Source organism: Varroa jacobsoni, unplaced genomic scaffold, assembly GCF_002532875.2.
Source record: "Varroa jacobsoni isolate VJ856 unplaced genomic scaffold, vjacob_1.0 scaffold_974, whole genome shotgun sequence".
NCBI classification, from domain to species: Eukaryota; Metazoa; Arthropoda; class Arachnida; order Mesostigmata; family Varroidae; genus Varroa; species Varroa jacobsoni.
Window position 1 is genome coordinate 26,553 of NW_019213876.1, and position 21,886 is coordinate 48,438.

A 21,886-nucleotide genomic window follows, 5' to 3' on the forward strand; every position below is an offset into this window, starting at 1 on the left:
TGCTTTATCCTTCCGCTTCATGTTCGCATATTTAATAGGGGATTTCATGCCAATAGCAAACATTACTGCTAATTATTTCATTAGCATACACATCGTTTATTGTGACGTCGTTTTCAGATGAATTACTTAAACCCAACATATTTGAATCCAGTTCAGAAATAAAAAAAGATACAGCTTTTTTTCATTTTCTAGAGACGTACTCATCTTTAAAAGATACCGATTTCTTTACATTGTCTTGACTGTAAAGGCCCGGAGAACAAAATAATTTTGTACATATAATATGCGCCCAATGCACCCACTAAATGTCATTTCAATCGACCGCAGTATCGTCAAACAAAAAAACTGCTTCGGATGTTAAAAGGCTTTTACCACGGGGCCAAGAAGCTGAGTCAGTCTTACTAACGCTTTGCCAGCTTTAATCGCTAAGGTTTTATATTAACAACGACATTCTCCGCCTGTCTTTTAGGGATGCATTGCGTGCTTGTGGTTTGTTTGGTACTGTGCTAGATCTTGACCGTACCGTTCACTGGAAATTTGCTGACTGAAACAGCAAATTGTAGTGATGCGCATGTCTATACTGCTTAGCCACGCAGTAGGACGGCTCCAAGTCATTAAGGACAAACATCTTATTAGATTGCCTTCAGATCGACGCTAATGAGCATCGCTCTTTATCGGCTAAGATGTCACATATCGAAGTTATTTTCATCATCGTCTACTCCGAGCCGCGCTCACGACGGTCTCCCGGTAGCAACGCTAAACGTACCTCCGAGAAGTCTGGCCGATTCCACACCCCATGGGGTACCATCTGGTGGCCGATACACAACACCTTTATTCTTGTATACGTATGGTAGGCGAATCACCCAATACGAGCTTTGAGTGAGAGTGATTGCTTCAAGGGGGTAAAAGACAGGGCTCGACGGGGCCGGTTGAACCCTCGGCTGAACAGTCACATCAACGGCTAACTTCGGAGTAACCACGTGTAACCGCATAAGCTGCGCATGCGCCTTCAGTGCGCAAGGGCATGGAAAGTACAACGGCATCGCTGATCCCACGATCTTGCTAGCGGTCTCCTTGACCAAGCCGCAAGATGATGATCTGAAAGAAATTATTACACGGTATCTTAAGCAGGGTGCGATGTACGTACATGCAGATACTTGTAAGTGTTGGAATTATTATGTTTTTACTTACAGGAAGTGTGGTTAATAAAACTACCAAAGAAATGTTGCCAACAGCATTGGTTGCAATGAAAGGCCTGAACCAGGCTTCTCTAGTTTATATGCTTTTAAATTCGACATGGTTAGTATTTCTTACATCAACCTGCATACTGCTGCAATGATAGCTGGCTCAGTCTTCCCCTATAGAATGGTTGTAATTTTTATGAACCTAATGATTACTTATCATATCCGTAAAGGCCATTAACAAGTACGCTTACCCTAAAAGAGGTCAATGGATTTCATGCTTTCCATACATTCATCTGTCTATTAATATAAACGTGATATAAGTCATGTAAGAAATCGTATTTAGAGAAGCTTGTAATTTATCAACACAAACCTAAGCATGGTGTCGGGCGCAGACAGCATAAAGCGATCACCTTTGGGGCATTCGTACTCCAATCCTATGAAAATTTTTGTACTTCGTGTACTACTTTTCCGTGAGTCACCCGAGCTAAGTAGACGAGGAAAATCAAGCTTGACATCCCAAGGCAGTAAGAAGTTGCTACCAGAGAAAAACCCTTGTTGGTCAGTAATACCCACCTGAAATAAAACTGCCTATGAATAAGCTTGAACGAATGTATAGTTTATTGCTGATAGGAACTACAACACACCATTCGGTAACCCATAATTGAAAAAAAAAACCATTAACTGGTATAATTGTTGACAAAATATATAGAAAAATTGACTAGCTTTAGGCCCCAATCATTTCTCAAAATGTGGCTCACCTTGTGTGAATATCTTGAGGATGGACCTAAACAGACGCAGCTCCACGATGGGAATTTTGGCGGAATAGGCGTCTCGCTGCAAGTCATATCAGCCTCTGAATCGTCTTTTGAAGCAAAAATCACAGGTGTAAGGTCTGCGCAACAATCGGGCCGTTCATAAAAGCTGAAATTGGCATGGATCAAGGAAAAAGGATCCATTCGAACGTGCCGCGAACGGCCACAGTTGCACACCGAGAGAAACTGAACGCGCGCGAGATGTTCTCCAGTTGCATGAATAGGCTTTCCACATCCGTGTCCTGTCAAACTCTGTTCAAAGTTGCATAAAATTATAGTAGAAAAGTAAAATTACAACAATTACGATTATTACATTTAGGGAAATGTTTTCTAGGGAAATTTAGGGAAAACTGAAACGGATCTTGACTCAGATTCCAGTTCTACTAAATTCCGCCTTACCGTAAGTTTTGTATAGTATCAAACATCCAGCATCTATTTGACTATAATCATGGTACTGGAGGTGCTGCCGACAAGCAAGCTCACTTCACGGGAGAACCATTTTGTACAAAAACTTCTTTGAAATAGAATTTGAATTTCGTTCTACTCAATTGTTCACTAGTACTAATTCGATAATGTAAAGACAGTCACTTTTTATAAAGACACAGAAGGTCCTTTTAATTTTCATCATGCTCTACATTTTTAAAGAACAAGCAGCTACTATTCTGGAAATTGAATTTTCAGGAGGTGTAGACAAAAGCAATAAAGAAGACAAAATTATTATAATAGCTGAGAATAAACGCAGACTCACTTTTTCCTTACAGGTCTCGTGTCCGCTTTTCCAAAACTCCTCACATTCCCTGCGCAGCTCTTCCGCCAGACGCTGAACAGTGGGTCCCTTCGCCTTTGCACGAAATACCTTTAATGCGTAGGCAACTTTCGCCTGATGTACAAATTCATCGTAGTATGGCGGTAGGTTGTCATGGTATGCCTGTAAAGCAACTGGATACGCCTTCGAACATCGTACTTCGCTGAACTTTGCATCAATGTCAATCTCATTCACGTTGCGGAAAAAATGGACCATTTTTTCAAATACATCAACCCAGCGGTGGAGCTGAGCAAGCCGGAAGTACGCCACGCCGGCGTTTCGTCCCACATTGTCGTTGAAGCCTTGCTTAAAAGCCAGTCGCGTATGCCCTTCGATGAACTCCATACAGTGCTCATGACCAACATGCACAAAGGTGCGGCTCATGGGTACGGCAAATAGCGAATTGCCGCAATTATTTGTGACTATCCTACTGCGTCGAAGCGTTCTGATTATAAATAACAATAAACAACAGAAGATAGGAAATGATAATTCAGCCTAGTGGTCTTTTTGCATTATGGGTTATTGACACACATCACTGGTCGCCTAAAATTGATGCCACTTGCTAAAGATCGTCAACCAGAAGCCTGACATACAAAATAGAGCAGAATCGCCAAATAAATTATTCCAGTGTGCTAAATGCCTTTTGAGATACAGACATGGAAAAAAGCAAGCAGTGTTGTAAACTGAAAATGAAGGCGGCTCATTGTATCTGCAAAGTGCATATATCTATGACTTTGATTTGGTTACATCTAAAGAATATTAGAGCCATTATTTAACGATATCTTTGCGCTTATAATATATGATAACAATAATTACAGAATAAGAGTCATAGAGGCTCAAAGCCATGAAGATTTTTAATTAAAAGAGTTATCGTGTCAGCTTTCATGAAAATTTTATTTGATTATTTTTCTAATTTTCAACGTTTTTACACTGGGACTTAATATGACCTTGTTATCAGTGGTAGAACAGAAAATCATTTGAAGAGGCAGAGATGGAACAGAGGAGATTTACAACTTCCAAAAACGTTAGAACATGTATAACCTATAAGACAACAATGTATGCTATTGTTAAATCTATATTACATCTGTTTTGCAGTATGAGTGTAGTACGAACCTGTAAATGAGGTCCTCCATGTTAAATTCGAAACCTTTGGCATCTTCCAGTGGTTTTCTAAGTACGAAGAGGGCTCTAGGTGAGCAGTATCTGTAATTCAGTCGGCATCATTAGATGCATTTGGTGATGTTTTATCTAAAAACTATAATATACCTCGCTCGCTAGATCACCCTTAATTTCAGTATGCTTGGTTTGGGAGCTGTTTTTATCAATACTTTTTTATCATCACGTCCAAGTACTAAGATCCTGCCAAAAACTTGCTTAAACATAATTACATGTGTAGAGTTATCAACAAAAGCTATCATTATGATACTTGTTACAAATTTATATGGACGTCATGGTTTCTTATAAGATTCCATCTTACCTGCCGGAAGGACGATCGAATTTCTTTTGAAGCTGATCTTTGTTCTTGAGACGGACAGCATCCAACCGGCGAAACCATTGCAGGTATTGAACGTCAAGTTGACTACTATCGGATATAAAAACCAGCACATGGCTCACGTGAAGGAATGGCATCGCTTTAATTGAAAGTTCACATGAAAGGTAAATGGTCCTGTAATGTATATTAAGAATTTTTTAGTTAAACAGTGGTAACAATGCCATGGTGTCGTTTCTCAAGCCATGCAAAAACTAACCGGTTGGCGATGTCGTAGTAGAACCTAGAATCACTGGCAAGGTTAGAGCACGAACCATCAATGCGAGCCTTCCCTATGCAGGTTACCACGCACACCTGTACCACAAAAATGGAAATGACAGTCTATTCAATGTATTTCAGCCATAAACACAATCGGTTCGCCTATTCGCAACGTTACAATGCTAAAATAGGGACATCATAGAATAAAAGCTTTAGAACACCCTAAATTCAAACAGTTGGCCAGAATTGACGTTTCAAGAAGAAATTTCTAGATTGACCTTAAGTTTCTGGGTTTAGCGCGCAAGCTGCAAAGCGTGCATTCGAAGTGTTGCTAAGGAAACAGCTTGTTAGCAAAATGCTGGCAACCATCACGGTACAATATTATAGTAAAAGGGTAAGGGAAATTCTCAAAACGGCAACAATGGCATACTCGCCTTCGTGAAACCACCAACGGTGACGTCTCTTAAGCTCAGATAAAAAGACTCACCAATTTTCACCTCCTTATATACACAACTTGGCGTGGAATCAAAAACGCTTTTTACTCAAAGTTTGGAAAAATCGAAGTAAACTTATTTTCTATTAACAGGCACTAGGATGCCCAACCGCAGTGTGCTCGATAATGGATGAACCATATCAAACTATTGGCTCAGGTAATATTCTGAGATGAAAAGAAAATTAGTTTAAGCGGTTTCGGCCTCTTTCAAAGCTATTATTACGACCGAATAAGAACATTTCCGGAGGCTCAATAGTGCTGTGAAATGCAGCAAGACGCCCAAATACTTTCAGTGGATAAGATAAAGCCTGCTGCATCGTACTGCTCTCCCAGATCCTACAGTTACAAAAAACGGGTCGTGCTTATATTCACCAACAAGTCTTGCATCCGTTTACGCCGTTAATATTGTAAAATAATGGTTCAGAGAAACTGACATTACATTTTTGGATCGTCAATCGAGAAGTTTCCATCTAATCGTGACTGAAAACCTACGTGGCAAGCCGTGTTTGAGCAAACGGAAGCTCAGCATTCAAGGGCAACTCAAAGAGGCTGTCCTGGCTACATGAGTAGCCATACGACAGAATCAAATCAAGCCCTAAAATGACTCATATCCAATTCGTTTCAAAGTATTTGAGGTGATATGACATACTTCAAGGTTGCCAAGAAAGAATAGTTTATTTGTATTTAGAAAAATACAATTGCATCGTGTGACTCTATGGACAAAACAAATTCAATTTTTCTTTTCAAAGTGCGCCGTGAGGCTGCACCGTTCATTGTTAAACATGTACCTTCTAAATGATATACAGCTATCTGTAAAGATTTGAGATCCAGACTCAAGCTTCCAATCACTTCTGTTTGTTCAAAGTCCATCAGTACATAATAAAAATGGCGTAGATCGATCTTGACTTTTAAAATACAGAAGCTATGGGTAATGAATCTTAAAAAGGGCCGAACAAGGCGTACTAACACATAGTTACAAGCTTTGCAATGCATGGTTTTCATCACATCGTAGCCGGTTTTCATTTGTTGTAGGCTAGGTGCACCTGAACGAGATATGATATAATACGTTTCAGGTACCATGTTGCATCATGCGCTGCAGGACTGCCTTGGACGATTTCTCCGATTGCGCATACCAGTCTTGAAATTTTAAAAGTTCAAGCTTATATCGTATCATTACATATATACATCTGCGTCAGGAAGTTCCATATGTACAAATAAAAAGTGCTATTTTTATGTTATACCCTAAATTATTAAATTGGCTGTACACTGCCATTTGAACATCGAAACAACCTACTGCAACCTTGCTTCTAAAGTTATCGCAACTTTCACACACTTTTTAGCGTTGAATTATGGCCAGGTAAAGAGGCTGTTACTAAAGGGAAAATGTAATCGTTCAACTGGCTAACATTAGACCTGTAAATTCATTTACGTAATTCCGTGACAAAAAGAAATGCTCACGCACATCACTCTCGTTCACTTAATTATTATTATTTTTTTCAATTTCACACGCTCCCTGAGCGCAATTCGACGCCAAAATAGTGAGTTAGATTCTTGAAGAGAAAACCATTAATACACAGGAAGCGTTTAAACCTAACAAATTCATACATTTATATTGAAAATACCTCTTCATCAGGGTGCTGCAATAAGGATTTAACAGTTGTTTCGTCGAATTCCATCTGACTCTGAAAATCCAAACCTGTGCGTTAACGTTCATTTACAAAATAGAGATCGTCGAACAATTATAGTTATATATATATAGACATAGAGGTAATTATAATAAAAAGAATAAAAGGTAAATTGTAGTTTTTAATATCTTGTACTATTAATTAATTCTAAGGGAATACAAAAGCGATTGCATAAGAGAACTTATTTTTCTGTTTATACAATCTTTGCAATAAAATAATAAACAATTTACTTTATTCAGCTATCATTAACTCCCTTAGAATTGATGTCTAGATAGAATTGGAGTTGTTATAGCACAGAAAAGGAACTCAATATATAATAGTGGACTCTACAAAATACGCAAAATGGCTTAGTTAGCGACAGTTACGAAAACCACGCTTCGACATGCTCCAGGTCACCTCTTGTAAAAGTCTCAGAAAATAACAAATATAATACTCACCAGAATGACTTCCGAAAATCACAGGTAGTTGTATTCACCGAAGTTTGCAAAAACCGTCTCCTTATGGGAGTCGCCATCTTGTGATAGCAGACGCGCTGCGTTTTTAATCCATGTTATAAGCATTCACATGAAAATATTGACCGTTGAAGCTTTGATTTCTCATTAATCATCTTAACAGGAATATAAATATCATGAGGAAAACAATTCGTGCTGAATACATTAATTTCGCGAATTTTCGAAGGATTGCACCTAAATGATGACGCGGTTGATTTTTTATGCTAGTGTTTATTTTGATTTTTCCAAAAACTGCAGGTGAAAGCGGTGAATCGGCACTTTACTTGAAGCGATTCTATACACCGGTATCTTCGCGTGTGCAAAAAAAAGATCGAAAGAAAGGTGAGTTTGATAGTAATAAACCTGGCTTGTCCGGTGTCGTGTCTGAACTTTCTATATAGATATATGAAAAACGCGCAACACTTGCTCAATGTGTGTGATAACATGGCAGGTGACAAGCTGAGCCGGTCCCTGAATTTAAGTTTATGTGTACCTATATCTGAGATCTACAAAGGAAATAACTAAATCTCTTGTTGAATCAGTTCTGTTTATGTCATTATTTAGCCCCTTTCTTACCAGGGTAACCGTTCATTTAGGTGTGTTTGCTTAAGTTTTTCCGTAAATCTGCTCTAGTTAAAATCATGACGCTGAGTTCTTACAAATGTCTCGACTATAGTGGCATAAAAATCAGCTGGTTAGAATGTTTATTCGAACTTACTTTTTAGCTAACAACCACTGCGATAGTAATACGTATGGATGTCGAAATGAATGAAATGGACACAACCACTCGATCTGTTTAATAATGAGCAGCACTACATATGTGCAGTATGGACCCATGCTCGAAGTTCATAGGTAGAAGCAGCGAGCCTCATGGACTCATTTGCCCCGTTCTCGTACATACTCCGCACTGCCTAGTCAAGACGATTTTTCCCGCCAATTCGTCCAGAAACTCGGCGTAAATTCAAATTGTGATATCAGACTTGTTGCACCACTTTCTGTTGCGCTGTCTCCATTACTTTTGTTGTAGCACTTGTCCTTATTATATTGCTGTTTTCTCAGTACGCTTCTGGAGATCACTGCCGGTCCAAATAAAGTCTACGTTGCATTGTTCGAGTCACGTTGTCATGTTCCTGCTTCATTTATCCATTATTCTAGATTAACATTTTGATTTTATTACTCAGTCCTTCTTCATCTCGCTACGATTGTTTAGGTTCTCTGACTAAAGCTTCCACTATCCTGTTTTCATTATCTTGAAACCCCCCTCAACAGCTGTCCCGTACAATGATATTGCCTTTTCCGTACCCCCATTGCTATCAGAACCTCCCTGTGGTACTTTTTCCTTGTTAAGTCACTCATTTTATCACGCCATCTCAAGGTGAAACTTGTTTTAACTTTCTGTGTCTTGTAAATATTAGGCAAGAGAAACTAGCAAATAAGTAATAGAAAAACGCTGATGCCGTTCAAGCACTTTTAACCATTTCCTAAAAGCCATAGTACGGAGCATTATAATCACTTGCGTGCTATAAAATAGGGAAAATTTTCTTTTTAAAATGTAGTTTATTTAGCGCTCCAAGACATACTTAATTTTTATGTTGGTTCGTTCTACAGTAGCCTATTTCCTTTTTCTCTGAGACTATTCTCAGGCGTGTCGTTGCCTCCATAGCTTTCTTTCTATAAATCAAGCTTCAAAAAAAACCAATTCGAGATGCTCGGTACGTACATACAAGTTCTCAGTTTTGTAGAATTTTTCAGATGGGTCCAGATAGGAGCGAAACTCGTTATTCACGTAAAAGCTAACCCGAAAATACTCCAGATACATGAAGATTTATTTTTTAAGCCGTGCATTTTATTTAAATTTCCTTTTTTTTTTGTTGTTTACGGCGCAAAGTTATTTCGAAATCTGCCGGAATCTCGACTTTTTTACTGCACAAATATGTGCCTATCGGACAGCCACATCACATGAGAAATTCGTAGAGAATACTAATAGATAAATACGTGCTAGGCAACAGATGTGTGTTGACAGAATACCTCCTTCTAACATGATTTTTGCGAGATTTCTGTTAGGAGAAAATATATATACAGAGACCGTGTATATTTTCATATATATATAAAACGTGTTTTTGTTTTATTATTTGCTACCCTGTGACTGTTTATTTGATTACTCTCGCTTCGCAGATGTACCGAAATCAGTATGACAATGATGTAACTGTGTGGAGCCCACAAGGCCGCCTGCACCAGGTGGAGTATGCAATGGAGGCCGTCAAGCAAGGTTTGTAGCAAAAAAGGTCATGGCATTTTAAACATCGACTTACATGCAATGAACGTTCGGTCATTATTGCAAATAGTAGTTATTATTTACATTCGCTAAGTAATATATTACAATTATGCTTTGAATGCAGGTTCGGCGACGATCGGTTTAAAGAACGCAGACTACGCGATCCTACTTGCCTTAAAAAGGGCTTCGTCAGAACTGTCCGCTCATCAGAAAAAGATCATACCTATCGATCGGCATATTGGTGTTTCACTTGCTGGTAGATATTACGATATTATGGATTTATATGTACAAATCTGGTATATGTGACTTGTGTCTGTATGATAGCAAAGTTGTTTTGTTAAGATGAGCATTTTGCGGCAGAATACACAGTTCATTCAGCATGCTGCTACACGGTGAACGTATTTGAAGGATTCATTCAATTCGGATAATTTCATTCCTATTTTGCTTACTGAAACTACTCGTTAACTTCGAATTTGATGTGTGTGCGTGTCTGGCCCTTCCCTGAGGGATAGACTGCGAGATTTTAGTGGTAAGGTTACCTAGGAGCAGGCAATGGAGAATATAATTTTTGCCTTTCTCTTTTATTTTTCCAGGTTTAACAGCTGACGCTCGCATTCTCTCTAAATATCTCCGGAACGAATGCCTAAACAACCGTTTCGCTCATGAGTGCGCTTTGCCGATTTCTCGGCTAGCCACTAGAATGGGCAATAAGATGCAGGTAACTGAACCAAATACTCGAAAAACGCTACAGATAGAGCTGTTGGCGAAAGGTATTAGTGGGGGAAAGTTTCATTTCATGAAAAGAATATTATTTGTTTTATTTTACGAACAAAAGTAAAGAAATACTAGGTAGAAATTCGGATTCTGTTTGATAGTCTAAAAATTGCTTAGACATATGCGACAATTTATTTCATAGAGTAATAACGGGCTTGTTTTAGCTCCACTATGGAACTGCATTCTAACCACGATTTTATGATAATAATCCTTGCGTGACTACACATTTATTTTTTGTAGGTGTGCACACAGCGCTACGATCGACGGCCATACGGTGTAGGCCTGCTTATGGCTGGATGGGATGAGAACGGCCCACATATCTACCAAACATGTCCGTCAGCCAACTTCTACGATTGCAAAGCAATGGCCATTGGAGCTCGGAGCCAGTCTGCTAGAACGTATCTTGAGAAACATTTAGATCAGTTTAAAACGTAAGTCAGTTATGTATGAGCAAGGCTATACGTACGTCATTTGTCGCCAAGTGAATGACTATGCTAACGTAAGAAGTCAACAAACACTGCTATTGCAGCGACTCGATTGTTACCAACAAACGCTTGTCTTGATTGATATGTGCTGCTTTCAGGTGCTCACTAGAGGATCTGATGAAGCATGGTTTGCGAGCATTGCGGGACTGCCTACCGAACGATGTCGAATTAGGCACGAAGAACGTGTCCATTGCTATTGTAGGAAAGGATCGGGATTTCACGATCTACGAAGACGACGCCTGCAATCAATTCCTTGGCTTAATCGCTGGCGAAGAACGAACTCGGGGAGGAGGTGTGCGAGATCGTGGAGCTGAAGAAGCCGAAGAACAGATGGAGCAGGCCTAGGCAATGACGATGTCGCCATTGTCATCATCATCATCATCAACAACAACAACCGAACGAAATTAATTTGTTTGCTAAGATAATATTATATGAATCGAGGTTCGTCAAAAGTGGCAACCCTGGAAATTCTGTTGCACTTGCAGCAGCATGGGGCTTTTGAAATAAATTCTTGATAATGAAAACTGAAAAAACACGAATTTTATTGCATAGGTGGCAGATATTCACTCGCATAGTTTGTAGTGAGTACTAAGTAAAGGCAACTTATTATTTCAAGTGACCACACGAATCTTCCAGTTCTAAAGGTAGAGAAATGAAAGGGGCTATGTTCAGTCATCGACAGTTGAGGCGGCGATGGCTAGTCCTCCACTTGCTAATTATTTAGAACAGTTGAATTAGAGTAATCGTATGATCTATTGATTTAAAAGCTAGGTCTTAAGTTGAAACGGAGGAGATTTGATTCTAACCACACATCTATTCTTGATAGCAGCAGCCTTAGTAGAACGACACACTTACGAAGTCGTTTATGATCCTAGCAGAACTGCAGTTATTTCTCCTCTAAACAAAGATGGTATATTTTTCAAAGCAGCTCAAGGCGGTCAAAAAAGTTTCGCAATACATACGATTGCCATCAAATAGAACAATAGTTATGCGCCGCAAAGGACAGCGGCCATAAGCCGTCAACAGGTCATCATCGTCGCGTTAGAATTAGCCAACCTATTTCTTTTTCCTGCTTCTACGAACCTTTGTTTTGGCTATTACATAATAATGAAAGGTTATAAATGCTTATTTACCACCTCAATGGTATGTTTATCTTCTTTGTTAATTGAAAGTGTCAAAGATAAGTCTTAATTGTTAAAAGCAAGTGTGAAATCATCGATGGTGTGTCATCGATGGTGACAATTCACTAATATGCCGAGTGAATCACAATTACAAGTTTAAAAGTTTACTGCATAAGAGCCTGTGAACTACTCAGCGTGGCAGACTTTCTAGGGAGGATACTAGGAAACAGAATACCAATTTGTCCGCACAAAAAATAGCTTCTTCTGCCACGAATAGGACTGAGACCTCAGAAGAGAACGAGGCTTAAGTTTGCAAATTATTTTTGACCTCGGCTTATCTGAAACCGGGCCCGTATTTTGGGAGATGGGGCAGCTCCCCACTCCCTTGTCAGTACATATCTCGGTGGGCTGTATGATCGCACATAGCAGAGCAAGTTCACCCTATGAGACACTCACGTACGACGAACAGTGTAACATTAGGTGGAATTGAATACGGCTCGAGTAAAATTTATGAAGGGTAAAAAGCTTAGGTTTTCTTGGCTAAAGCAAATTATTTGCTACGGATCCATGCATGCCTATTTAAATAAATGGTTTGAGTTCTGCATTGGATATTTAAATCGTAAGTCGTTGCTTCAGACGGCTTGTCCTTTACAGCGCGAAATGAAATTTATCTACGTCCAGGTTCCAACCCATACGACGACGTGTACCTAAGCTTAGTAAGAAAACTCAAGCATGCCTTTTTAAGATATCAAAAATGGAACAGTTTATCTATATCGATAACTTGACACAAATGTTGCCAGATGTTGGGCGGGCAGATGACACCGATGTTATCTGCTGCTCTTTCTGCCGATAGCCGCATCGCGCTTAGTTCGGCAATCAACGTTCGACACCAAACATGTTAGTGCGGCGCATTTAGCTGGCAACAGCACATTCATTAAGAGTGTTCTAAGTTTGATATTAGCTGCTTAGTGCATTTATGTAAGTTATTTAAACGGCTTCTTAATTAAAAAAAAAACTATCATGGGACCCCGATGTCAGTCAAGAATAGATGTAAGCTATAGAAGGCATCGTTTTAAATATTATATTTAAAGTCCGGATCATTGCGAGCTGCGTACGAATGACCGTTCGTTGTAATACCAACATTACATGTGATTTATATAATTCAGTCAAACATCACACTCAAGGCAGTATGTTCGACTACAGCGGAAAGACGATTTTGGCTCCTATGGTTCGGATTGGGACCCTTCCGATCCGTCTTCTAGCATTAGAATGCGGAGCAGATCTAGTTTACTCGGAAGAACTAATCGATTATCGGCTACTAAAGTGTCGTCGAATCGAAAATGTTCTCCTTGGAAGTATTGACTTCGTCGATCCCGATAACCAAATCATTTATAGAACGTGCGCGAAAGAACAGGGTAGAAATATTCTTCAGATAGGGACATGCTCACCAGAGCGTGCTGTGCAGGTTAGTATTCTTAGGGCGCAGTAGACAAATAGGAATGCTAATTTCTATCACAAAAAAGTAACGATTCGTTTTATGCGGCTATTATGAATTCTTTTAGGTTCGTTTAAGCTACTTACGTTGTTAGCATCATTAATGCATATCTTGATTCGTTGGTTTTTTGGATTGCATATTTTGAATTGTTAACTTAAGCAAGCTAGAACCCGACCTTTTTGCCTAAGATAGCTTGCGCTGTGTACCTGCTAAGTAGTAGCTAATACATGCTTCTTCATACAGAAGAAAACACACCAACACCGACCGCAATAGTGGACACCATGTTTTTTACTGCGTCGAAATGTCTATATTTGGAATTTCGCTCAAATGACCAAATGTGAGTTCTTTTTCTAGGAGCTAAGAAAGCCTGAGATAAGAAAACCAAAAAGATTGTCATTGAATGACCTACACAGAGACATACCCGCACACATACAAACCTACGCGCAGACACATATACACACAAACACACGCAGACACATACACGCACGCATACACACACATACACATAAACTACCACACATGCATATACACATATACACACATACTTATGTACACACGCTATATAGGTAAGCTGCTATCGCCAATTCGCTAATTTGAGACATTTTTGTATGAAGCCAAAGAATTTATGATTACCTATGAAATTTGAGTCAAAAAGTTAACTATTCGTTCTAACAGTTCGGGGTCGTTCATCAGGTGGCACAGATGGTAGAGAAGGACGTCGCTGGGATTGACGTGAACATGGGTTGTCCAAAGGAGTTCTCGATCAAAGGAGGAATGGGTGCCGCTCTTCTCAATCAACCCGAGAAAATCGAAGCTATACTGCGCGCGCTGGTCAACACTGTCCCGCATCTTCTGGTAACATGTAAGGTGCGCGTATTCTGGGATGTCGAAGCTACTGTTGAATTATGTCGACGCATTGAGGCAACAGGCGTTCGAGCCCTTGCGGTGCACGGCAGAACCCAAGATGAACGTCCACAGCATTCTAACCGTAACGGTACTATTCGAGCAGTTGCCAAAGCTCTGAAAATCCCAGTAATTGCAAACGGTGGCTCTTCTGAAATTAATTGTTTTGCGGATTTAAAGCGCTTTCTTAACGATTGTGGCGCTGCTGCGGTGATGGTGGCCCGTGTTGCGGAAGTTAACGTTAGTATTTTTCGGAAAGAAGGTATGTGGTCTACGGAAGAACTAGTGACTCACTACCTGCGTCTTGCAATTGAATGGGATAATCGCTTCGCTAACACCAAATACTGTATTCAGCAAATGCTTGGCTCACAACAGGATACAACTGAAAAGGGTCGGAGATTGCTTCAAGCCCGATGTATGGAGGACATCTGTGATATTTGGGGACTACGACAAATGTATGAGGATAAGCAGGCCCATTGGCGTCGCGAGGCACAAGCTTTACGAGCATGCAACGAGGAGCGTGGGCTCAAGAGGAAGTTGAACTCAGAAGGCGCAGACGACGATGGAGTGTTTGAGATGGAAGCTAAGTTCTGTCGCAACCTTTTTGGCAATGCAGAACTTCCCAAGACACTGCTGCTTAACCGCAGCCGAGTGGAAAAACGAGATCAGCCAAAGTATACTGTTATAAATGTAGATAAAATGTTTCGCGCTGTTGTTCATTATGATGGTAAACGTTACGCAAGTCTCTTTCGAGACAAGAATAAGCGGACGGCTGAACAGAGTGCGGCCCTCGTATGTCTCTACGCTTTGGGTGCAATTGGCGAAGATAAGATTCGAGGGGATTCGAAAGGTAAAATGCTTCACGATGAGGGAAAGGGAGACTAGCACAGGGGGTTAGTTACGTGGGTGTTAATATAAATATACATATAGTGCTATAGCCAAATATTTGCCGAACCCTGCTACGATCTAAAAAGATAAAAGGTGACTTCGGCAGAAAGAACGGGCCAAAACAGCAGAAGCGGGATAAGAAAAAGCAATCCTGTTAGAATTGTTGTTTATACAATAAGCTTAGACATGTAAGTATGTAAAGCGTTGTCTCAGTACGATGTTATAATTTCAGCATCGTACGCGGTCTTTCAGATGCTGTAAATATGTCGCATACGCCTTGATACTATTAATAAATGAATTACATGTTGCAGTCACTGAAATAAACTTGCTCATAATTGTATTTATTTATTGTGGACACTAGTTCATGAATATCTAATTGCTTGTAGACTCATAGACAGATTGTCTCTTTAATTGCTAGTTTTGGACGCATTATGCTAGCTACATTTAGCCCAAGATAATTCGTTACCATGGAGACACATACGCCTAGTACATAACGTGATTATGCACTTACAACTAATTCAATGCATGAGAAACTGCTGGAGAAATTGTACACTAAGAAATGGGTTCCTTCCTATTTCACATAGTGTAAGCAGCGAGCGAAAGAGTCTGATATTAGATAAACACTAGGCTTGAGATACGATTGTTAACCAAAAATTGGACCACAACGGTGCGACAGCGAAATCCGGGAAAGGAAATTCTATCTTCTTGGGCTGACAAGGCATCATACAGGGTGCGCAAACAGATTTCATTGGTACACCGAAAACAATACAACAACAAGAACAATAGTGGCACTCTTGTCCAGAATCAGTTCTTAGATTTATCATTGAACACGTAAATGAAAAATGACCAGGTACTAGAAATGCTCGAGTTCAATTCAAGCACAATGGATTCACTGTCTGACGCACTACTACGTGTGGACGTAGCACAGCTATCACATTAGGGTTCACAATGGTTACGTAGAGCACAGGCAAAAAAGATGCCATCATTCGATCCAGAAAAATCACCGATGCTGTAGTAGCACGTTTCTGTAGGAGATGCTCGAAATAATGTTGTGCACGTTTGGCGCCATCGACTTAATTTTAGAAAGTAGTTTCGTTCTTCTGCACAAACTGGTGGAACTTCGGCTTCATTGCTCCCACTGCTCTGTATAACACGAAGTTCGTGAACATAAGCTAGTAGCTACAATCTAATGAGTCGATGATGGGGATCCTTTCACCGGTTCACAGTTCCTTTGTTTTTTTGCAGGAACCTGTATGACTATGTATATTAACACTACTTTTCTGGACTTCGGATGCCGAGGGAGCGATGCTGCGTATGTATGCATATCGGACTACGTTTTGAGGTATCTGGGGGTACGTAATTAGACTGAAGACAACTCGACTGAGGTAAATGCGGACGTGGCACTAGCAAAAGGTTCACGTCGAAAACCCGCCAACTTTAAGTAAAAATCGAAAAATCCACATTTTAATATAAACGGTAAGGTTAGATAGCTTTCTAGATGCTTACAGGCTCGAACTGCTGTTTAAATTTGCGTGTAAAGCTTTAGCCTTGGCTATGTTTGCTTTTTCTTTAACTCACTCTTGGGGGTGCATATGTTGCGAATTTTCCGAAGATACTCTGTCAGATAGTTTGGGGTAGCACGAGGAAGAATGAGCATTTTGCGCGAATACTCTCAGCATGTAAAAATAGTTGCCACATGTTTTCAAGGTAGCTAACTTGCTCATAACGTTTGGTATACCATTGTCAATTTTAAACAACATCGTGAAAAGGTACACATTGATTATCACTGGTGGTCAATCAAAACACTGATATACAAACAGCGTTCAGTATTAAAGAAAGTGTTTGGTCTCGGCAGGTTTTAGTCCATGATCGCTTAATACAATCGTAACGTGCGGATATAGAAAAGCAACAAATGGAGAATACGCGCTGCATCAATGTAAGGCCCACGGATCATTCTACGATTTATCACGTTTTTGGTAGCAGTTGATCTTGTACGTGGTGTTATTTATATTGGCTTATCACAGCAAATGCTTTCGATGAGATGCACAACGCACAGACGATGTAAAACGTTTGCATTGCGAACCATCTCGATTCACGCCTTGGCACCGCTGCCTCAAACTTGAAAATCCTAGATGGGAATTCAAAGTTGACGTACCAGATATATCACTCGCTGCTAAGGAAGCCTGAAAAACAATCAAATCAAAGCAAAATGCACATTTGATATCTGGGAATGGAATGCATTGAGGTAAAGAATATTTTTCATTAAAAATGAAAAATTGATGAAAAACCTTTTATGAGGGACGGAATGGAGCAGTGATAATATAAAACAGAACCCAGTTGAAATGACAGGTCGGAACGATAGCGAAAATATAAATAAATTACTTTTACTGACACCGTTTCTTAAATAAGTAATGCATATTCGATATAAAACGATAATAAAATTCAGCAGGCGACTATGTTAACTTAATAGAGAAAACTACTATACTACGAGTTTCAAAGGTTGTGAGAAGGGCGAGCATCTATTAACGAAAATGGTTAGTTTTTCATACAACATGTAGTTAAGACGAGGCTGCTTTTTACGAGTAATGAAGCATAATATGAAGTGCTACTTACACAGTCCGGTTCTGGAGAATTTGCCTCCATCAGGGAAACCTGTGGCTAAACAAAATTACATCTATTAATGCTAAATGAATGGATAACTAGCATAATATAAAACAAACGTACCGTTAAATCGATTATGTGTTTGGATGCAAACACCGTTTTATCAAGGTATGTTAACAACTTTGGCTAGTAAATATGCCCCCCCCCACTTATCACTGTGATTATACAACAAACAAAACATCTCAACCTAGCAGATGTTTTTTGTTTTGGTAGACACTTCGATATGTAAAGAAGAAACGGCATATGGATGTATTTATTAATTATGCGCTGATAAAATGCGGCTGAAGGGTTTAGGCATCTTCCATCAATAAACTCCCTACATGTTGTTAGGATACAGGCACCTCCGCCCATTAGGAAAGTTCTCGACCTAAGAAAGCATGAGTGCATTATAGTGTTGATATCATGTTATTTGCTATGAAAAATCTTTTTCGTTCTATGCATTTTATGAGGCCTAATAAAGCTAATTTTATAATGATTGAAATGGCTACTCAATTTTTCTTTTCGGGTGCCCTTTCCGTCGTCAACAGATATTTGCGACTGTTTACAGTGGGTGGTAGAGCAACCTTATCACTTCGCATAACCGGAACTGGAAATACTTTGCTTTGAAGTTACTAATGGTGGGGTCCCGTTGAACCTTTTTCAGAACTAAAATAGCTGGTAAAGTCGTACATCTCGAATAAATTGCATTAAAAGGTAATATTATTATTAGAATATTAATATATGTGTAGTACGCGGGCGGAAAAAAAGATGAGCGAATGTCTCACTTCCGTTCATTTTTCCAAAGACATGATTCGAATTGTCTGAAAAATACTGAACCAATTTTGTAGATCGAACTCAGGGGCCACTGCGCGCTTGTAGGTTTGTCCACTTCGCCGTCACAATATTAGTTATTCATTACATCATTTGTAACCTAGAATAATAATTAGTTGTATTTGATGCCTACCCAGTTGTTTGAAGTGTCTCTAGGAGAAATTCCAGTTTCTGGTATGTTAAAACTGTTCGTTCGGGAGTGTGGAGATTTTGCTGAAAGGTCTTCAATACGCTGTTCCATGCTATAACGAAATCAATTAGTTAAACATTACAAAACGTAAATAATTCACTACTTTTATTTCACATTGCGTATTATTAAGTAAAAGTTATGTGGTAGGGTAATGGAAAAAAAATAACTTTTAATCTTCAGCCGTCCGAATATCGAGTTTGCATGTCCAGCTGAAGTTCATTGGTGAGAGAATTTGCGTCTACCCATGCTGCGGTAGATGTCACTTAAAGCTTTTGACTCAGCCATGGAATGGGTAAGATGTATCAAGCAGGAAGCATTCGTTCATTTTATGCCATACGTTCATAGGTACACGTACATAGGCTGCGATTGACAAACTCAATTACAGGCCAGCTAAAAGATGCTCCATTATAGATAGGACTCCTACTGTTTCGATTTAGCCTAACATTTACCTTTTGATTATATCAATCAACTGGCGCAGTTCATCACGTGCAACCGACCGTCGTTTTAGCCTTGAGAAGCGTAGCCCATCAATGAACGCGTCTACTATGCAGATAGCTACTATGGCTAGCAACAATTCCACTGGTGACACATGAAATTCTATCAAACAAAAATTCGGTGTACTTTTATATACCTTTGATGCGACAAATTAGGTGTTGCAGTCAAGTACTAACAAGGATCCAAGTAAACGACACCTTACCACAACGTTGAGACAGCGCAATGGCGCACTGCTCGACAACTAAGTATATTGATTATATAATTATAGTTTTTTAGTTTTACTGACATGGCAGGCAGTTGCCGGCAAAAATTGGTTACAAAATTAGAGCCACAAAATCGACTAGAAACTAACCTGAAGTGAGGGTCAAATAAATGTTTGCCGGAACCGCGATGAGAATGACTAGTCGGCTAAGTATTGGAAAGCGCAAAAAGGCAGCAAGGCTCATAAGGGCAAGCATAAGAAGGCCGTGGACTATACAGGACCACAGTAGTTCATAACGGCCTAAAAGATTCGATTGAATCCATTCTATATAGCCAAAGACATCTTCTTGAATTGTTTGAAGACGAGTTCCAATAGTGTCGAGCGAGTCGTTAACTCGCTGAACGCTTTCAAGGCTTTTCTGCACTCGGGCAAACGTTTCGTCTTGGACTGCCAGCACAATTTCTCCCCGGTTTTCTAGATTTTCCAGCATCGCTTGTATAGAGTTCTCATATTTTTTTATTGTGTTCTGCATTTCATTGCGTTGAGTATGAATTAATTCTTCTTGGCGTTTCACTTCATCAACTGTGGCATCAAGACGCGACTTCACTTCGTTAGTAAGACTGAGCAAACTGTGCGAGTTTACTTCTAACTGCTCTTTTTCTTCGAGCAAATATTTGGTGTTACTTTGTAGAGCTCGCTCTAACTGTTTCTGACGCTTTAATAATGCTTCCTGATTATATACCATTGTGTCGTGCTGAGCTGACAAAGAACTCATACGAGCGTCGGCCATAGCTTGGAGGTCCCTTAATTTATTGTGCCACTCGTGCATTTCGCGCAATTGTCCTACATGCTGGACTGAAGCTTCCGCTAGACGATTGATCAGCAGTTCAGTTCGAGCTCGAAAGAGGTGTTGTGCGACCGAGTGACATACAGCCAAAGCTCTGTTTGACATGAGCTGGTAAACTGTCCACGAAGGAGCGTCCATATCGCGAGTGCAATCCGCTAACGACATTGAAGGTGTACATGGGAATTGACGACGTTCTACACAAATGCCAACCAATTATTCCATTAGTGAATAACAATTTAAAGTGAGCTGTCCTCAGGTTCGACATCTACACATGTAGTATTAATAGTTGTATCGTAAAAATTCTATTCATATTTGCTCAGCATTACTTAGCAATTATTACGAAGCCATATGATTTCGCGTTGCCCTCCAGAACCTTGCTCTTTGGATACTGTCATCGGATGCATTACTTACTTTCAATAAAATTTTGGCAGTTTAGAAGATTAACCGCTACTTTTCCTATTTCTTCCTGGCTAAGCCCCGCGCACGTCTGTTTTAGACTCAACACAAGTCGACTGTGACAGTTGCCTAAGGCTGAGTCGTTGAAATCTTCAAGAGAAAGTTTCTTAACTTCCGCAAGGAATTTCTCGTCTGTTGATGCCAGCTCAAAGGACACCTACAAAATAAGTAAACGTGGCTGTACGTATCTTGAAACCAAGCTTGTCATATAGCGTAAGCCAATTCACAACATATGTACTAATTGAAGATATAATTGATATGATGTTCATATGTACTAGGCTACTCTATCGTAGTACACTATCGTTAACCGTGGCGCAATCATTTCATTGACATAGAAGCGTACTCGGACGATGAGCATTATTTTACATAGCGTCATTTTGTTAATACTGTGCATCAAGTATACTGACGCTTTAAGATACACAGAAGCAAGATACTTTACACAAATATTGATCGGAGCTCATAGATTGAGTGCGCTTCGTAAATAATAGATGATGAGTAAACAGAAAACGGTTGCTTTTCAAAAACAAACTTCTGATCATCTTTATACTCTGTGAAAGATGGTACCTCTACAAAATTAAATGATGTTTGCTAAATGCATTGTAATTATTTACAACAGTATAGAATATAGATACCTATAGGAAAGTAAATGTAATACCTCTGTTGGAACAAAGTCCTTTGTTTGCTGAGGCGCCTTGTCGCCACCGATGATCCAGCTGAAGAATCCGTTTACTGCTGCTGCTTCTACCAGTATCACAACTAAATACAAAATTAATAGCCGCATTTTCGCGCTTCAGTTCTCCAGATTTGCCGGGATACTGTAGGTTCTTGTCCGTTTCACCTGGCTCTCCCCGCGACGGGACGTTAGGTGCTAAATGAGAACAGGCCCGGTTGTCTAGACATGAATCTTGAGCGCTGATTGGTTCGCGGCGCCATCGACGTCATTAGGTGCGCCAATTTTCAAAAACAAGAAGACACCTCGCCCATACAAAACTGACGACCTGAAAAGAATCTAATGCACTTAATGAAGAACATTTTAATACAACGTCGCTGCCTTTTATAAGCCTGTTTAA

The 21,886-nt window shown here is 39.8% G+C and overlaps 4 protein-coding genes across 10 annotated transcripts; 2 read left to right on the forward strand and 2 right to left on the reverse strand.

Moving 5' to 3' along the window:
• Positions 1-72: 72 nt before the first annotated feature.
• On the reverse strand, positions 73-7,107 carry LOC111265455 (nonsense-mediated mRNA decay factor SMG8). Its single transcript, XM_086970505.1, has 9 exons — positions 7,089-7,107; positions 6,661-6,720; positions 4,547-4,641; positions 4,276-4,464; positions 3,912-4,001; positions 2,742-3,243; positions 1,940-2,245; positions 1,552-1,754; positions 73-1,095 (listed from the first exon to the last, which is right to left on the reverse strand). The coding sequence occupies exons 2-9, from the start codon at positions 6,712-6,714 to the stop codon at positions 729-731; spliced, it is 1,806 nt and encodes a 601-aa protein (XP_086826631.1). The 5' UTR covers positions 6,715-6,720; positions 7,089-7,107; the 3' UTR covers positions 73-728.
• A 294-nt stretch (positions 7,108-7,401) lies between these two features.
• Positions 7,402-11,281, forward strand: LOC111265461 (proteasome subunit alpha type-1-like). The gene is made up of 6 exons (XM_022842176.2): positions 7,402-7,556; positions 9,390-9,483; positions 9,614-9,745; positions 10,083-10,207; positions 10,504-10,694; positions 10,847-11,281. Exons 2-6 carry the CDS (start codon positions 9,390-9,392, stop codon positions 11,091-11,093), a joined length of 789 nt encoding a protein of 262 aa, XP_022697911.1. The 5' UTR covers positions 7,402-7,556; the 3' UTR covers positions 11,094-11,281.
• Positions 11,282-12,641: 1,360 nt separating this feature from the next.
• On the forward strand, positions 12,642-15,479 carry Dus2 (Dihydrouridine synthase 2). Of its 3 annotated transcripts, XM_022842172.2 has the most exons (3): positions 12,642-12,847; positions 13,036-13,334; positions 14,040-15,479. In XM_022842172.2, exons 2-3 carry the CDS (start codon positions 13,059-13,061, stop codon positions 15,150-15,152), a joined length of 1,389 nt encoding a protein of 462 aa, XP_022697907.1. In that variant the 5' UTR covers positions 12,642-12,847; positions 13,036-13,058; the 3' UTR covers positions 15,153-15,479. The 3 variants fall into 3 exon arrangements, with proteins under 3 accessions (XP_022697907.1, XP_022697905.1, XP_022697906.1); XM_022842170.2 differs by having other exon boundaries at positions 12,643-13,334; XM_022842171.2 differs by having other exon boundaries at positions 12,649-13,334; positions 14,058-15,479.
• On the reverse strand, positions 15,467-21,727 carry LOC111265457 (uncharacterized). 5 transcript variants are annotated; one of them, XM_022842166.2, is made up of 7 exons: positions 21,472-21,723; positions 20,772-20,973; positions 19,664-20,554; positions 19,266-19,413; positions 18,760-18,868; positions 17,769-17,807; positions 15,467-17,338 (listed from the first exon to the last, which is right to left on the reverse strand). In XM_022842166.2, exons 1-7 carry the CDS (start codon positions 21,595-21,597, stop codon positions 17,174-17,176), a joined length of 1,680 nt encoding a protein of 559 aa, XP_022697901.1. In that variant the 5' UTR covers positions 21,598-21,723; the 3' UTR covers positions 15,467-17,173. The 5 variants fall into 5 exon arrangements, with proteins under 5 accessions (XP_022697901.1, XP_022697900.1, XP_022697904.1 ...); XM_022842165.2 differs by having other exon boundaries at positions 17,769-17,813; positions 21,472-21,721; XM_022842169.2 differs by lacking the exon at positions 18,760-18,868 and having other exon boundaries at positions 17,228-17,338; positions 21,472-21,727.
• Between the last annotated feature and the right edge of the window lie 159 nt (positions 21,728-21,886).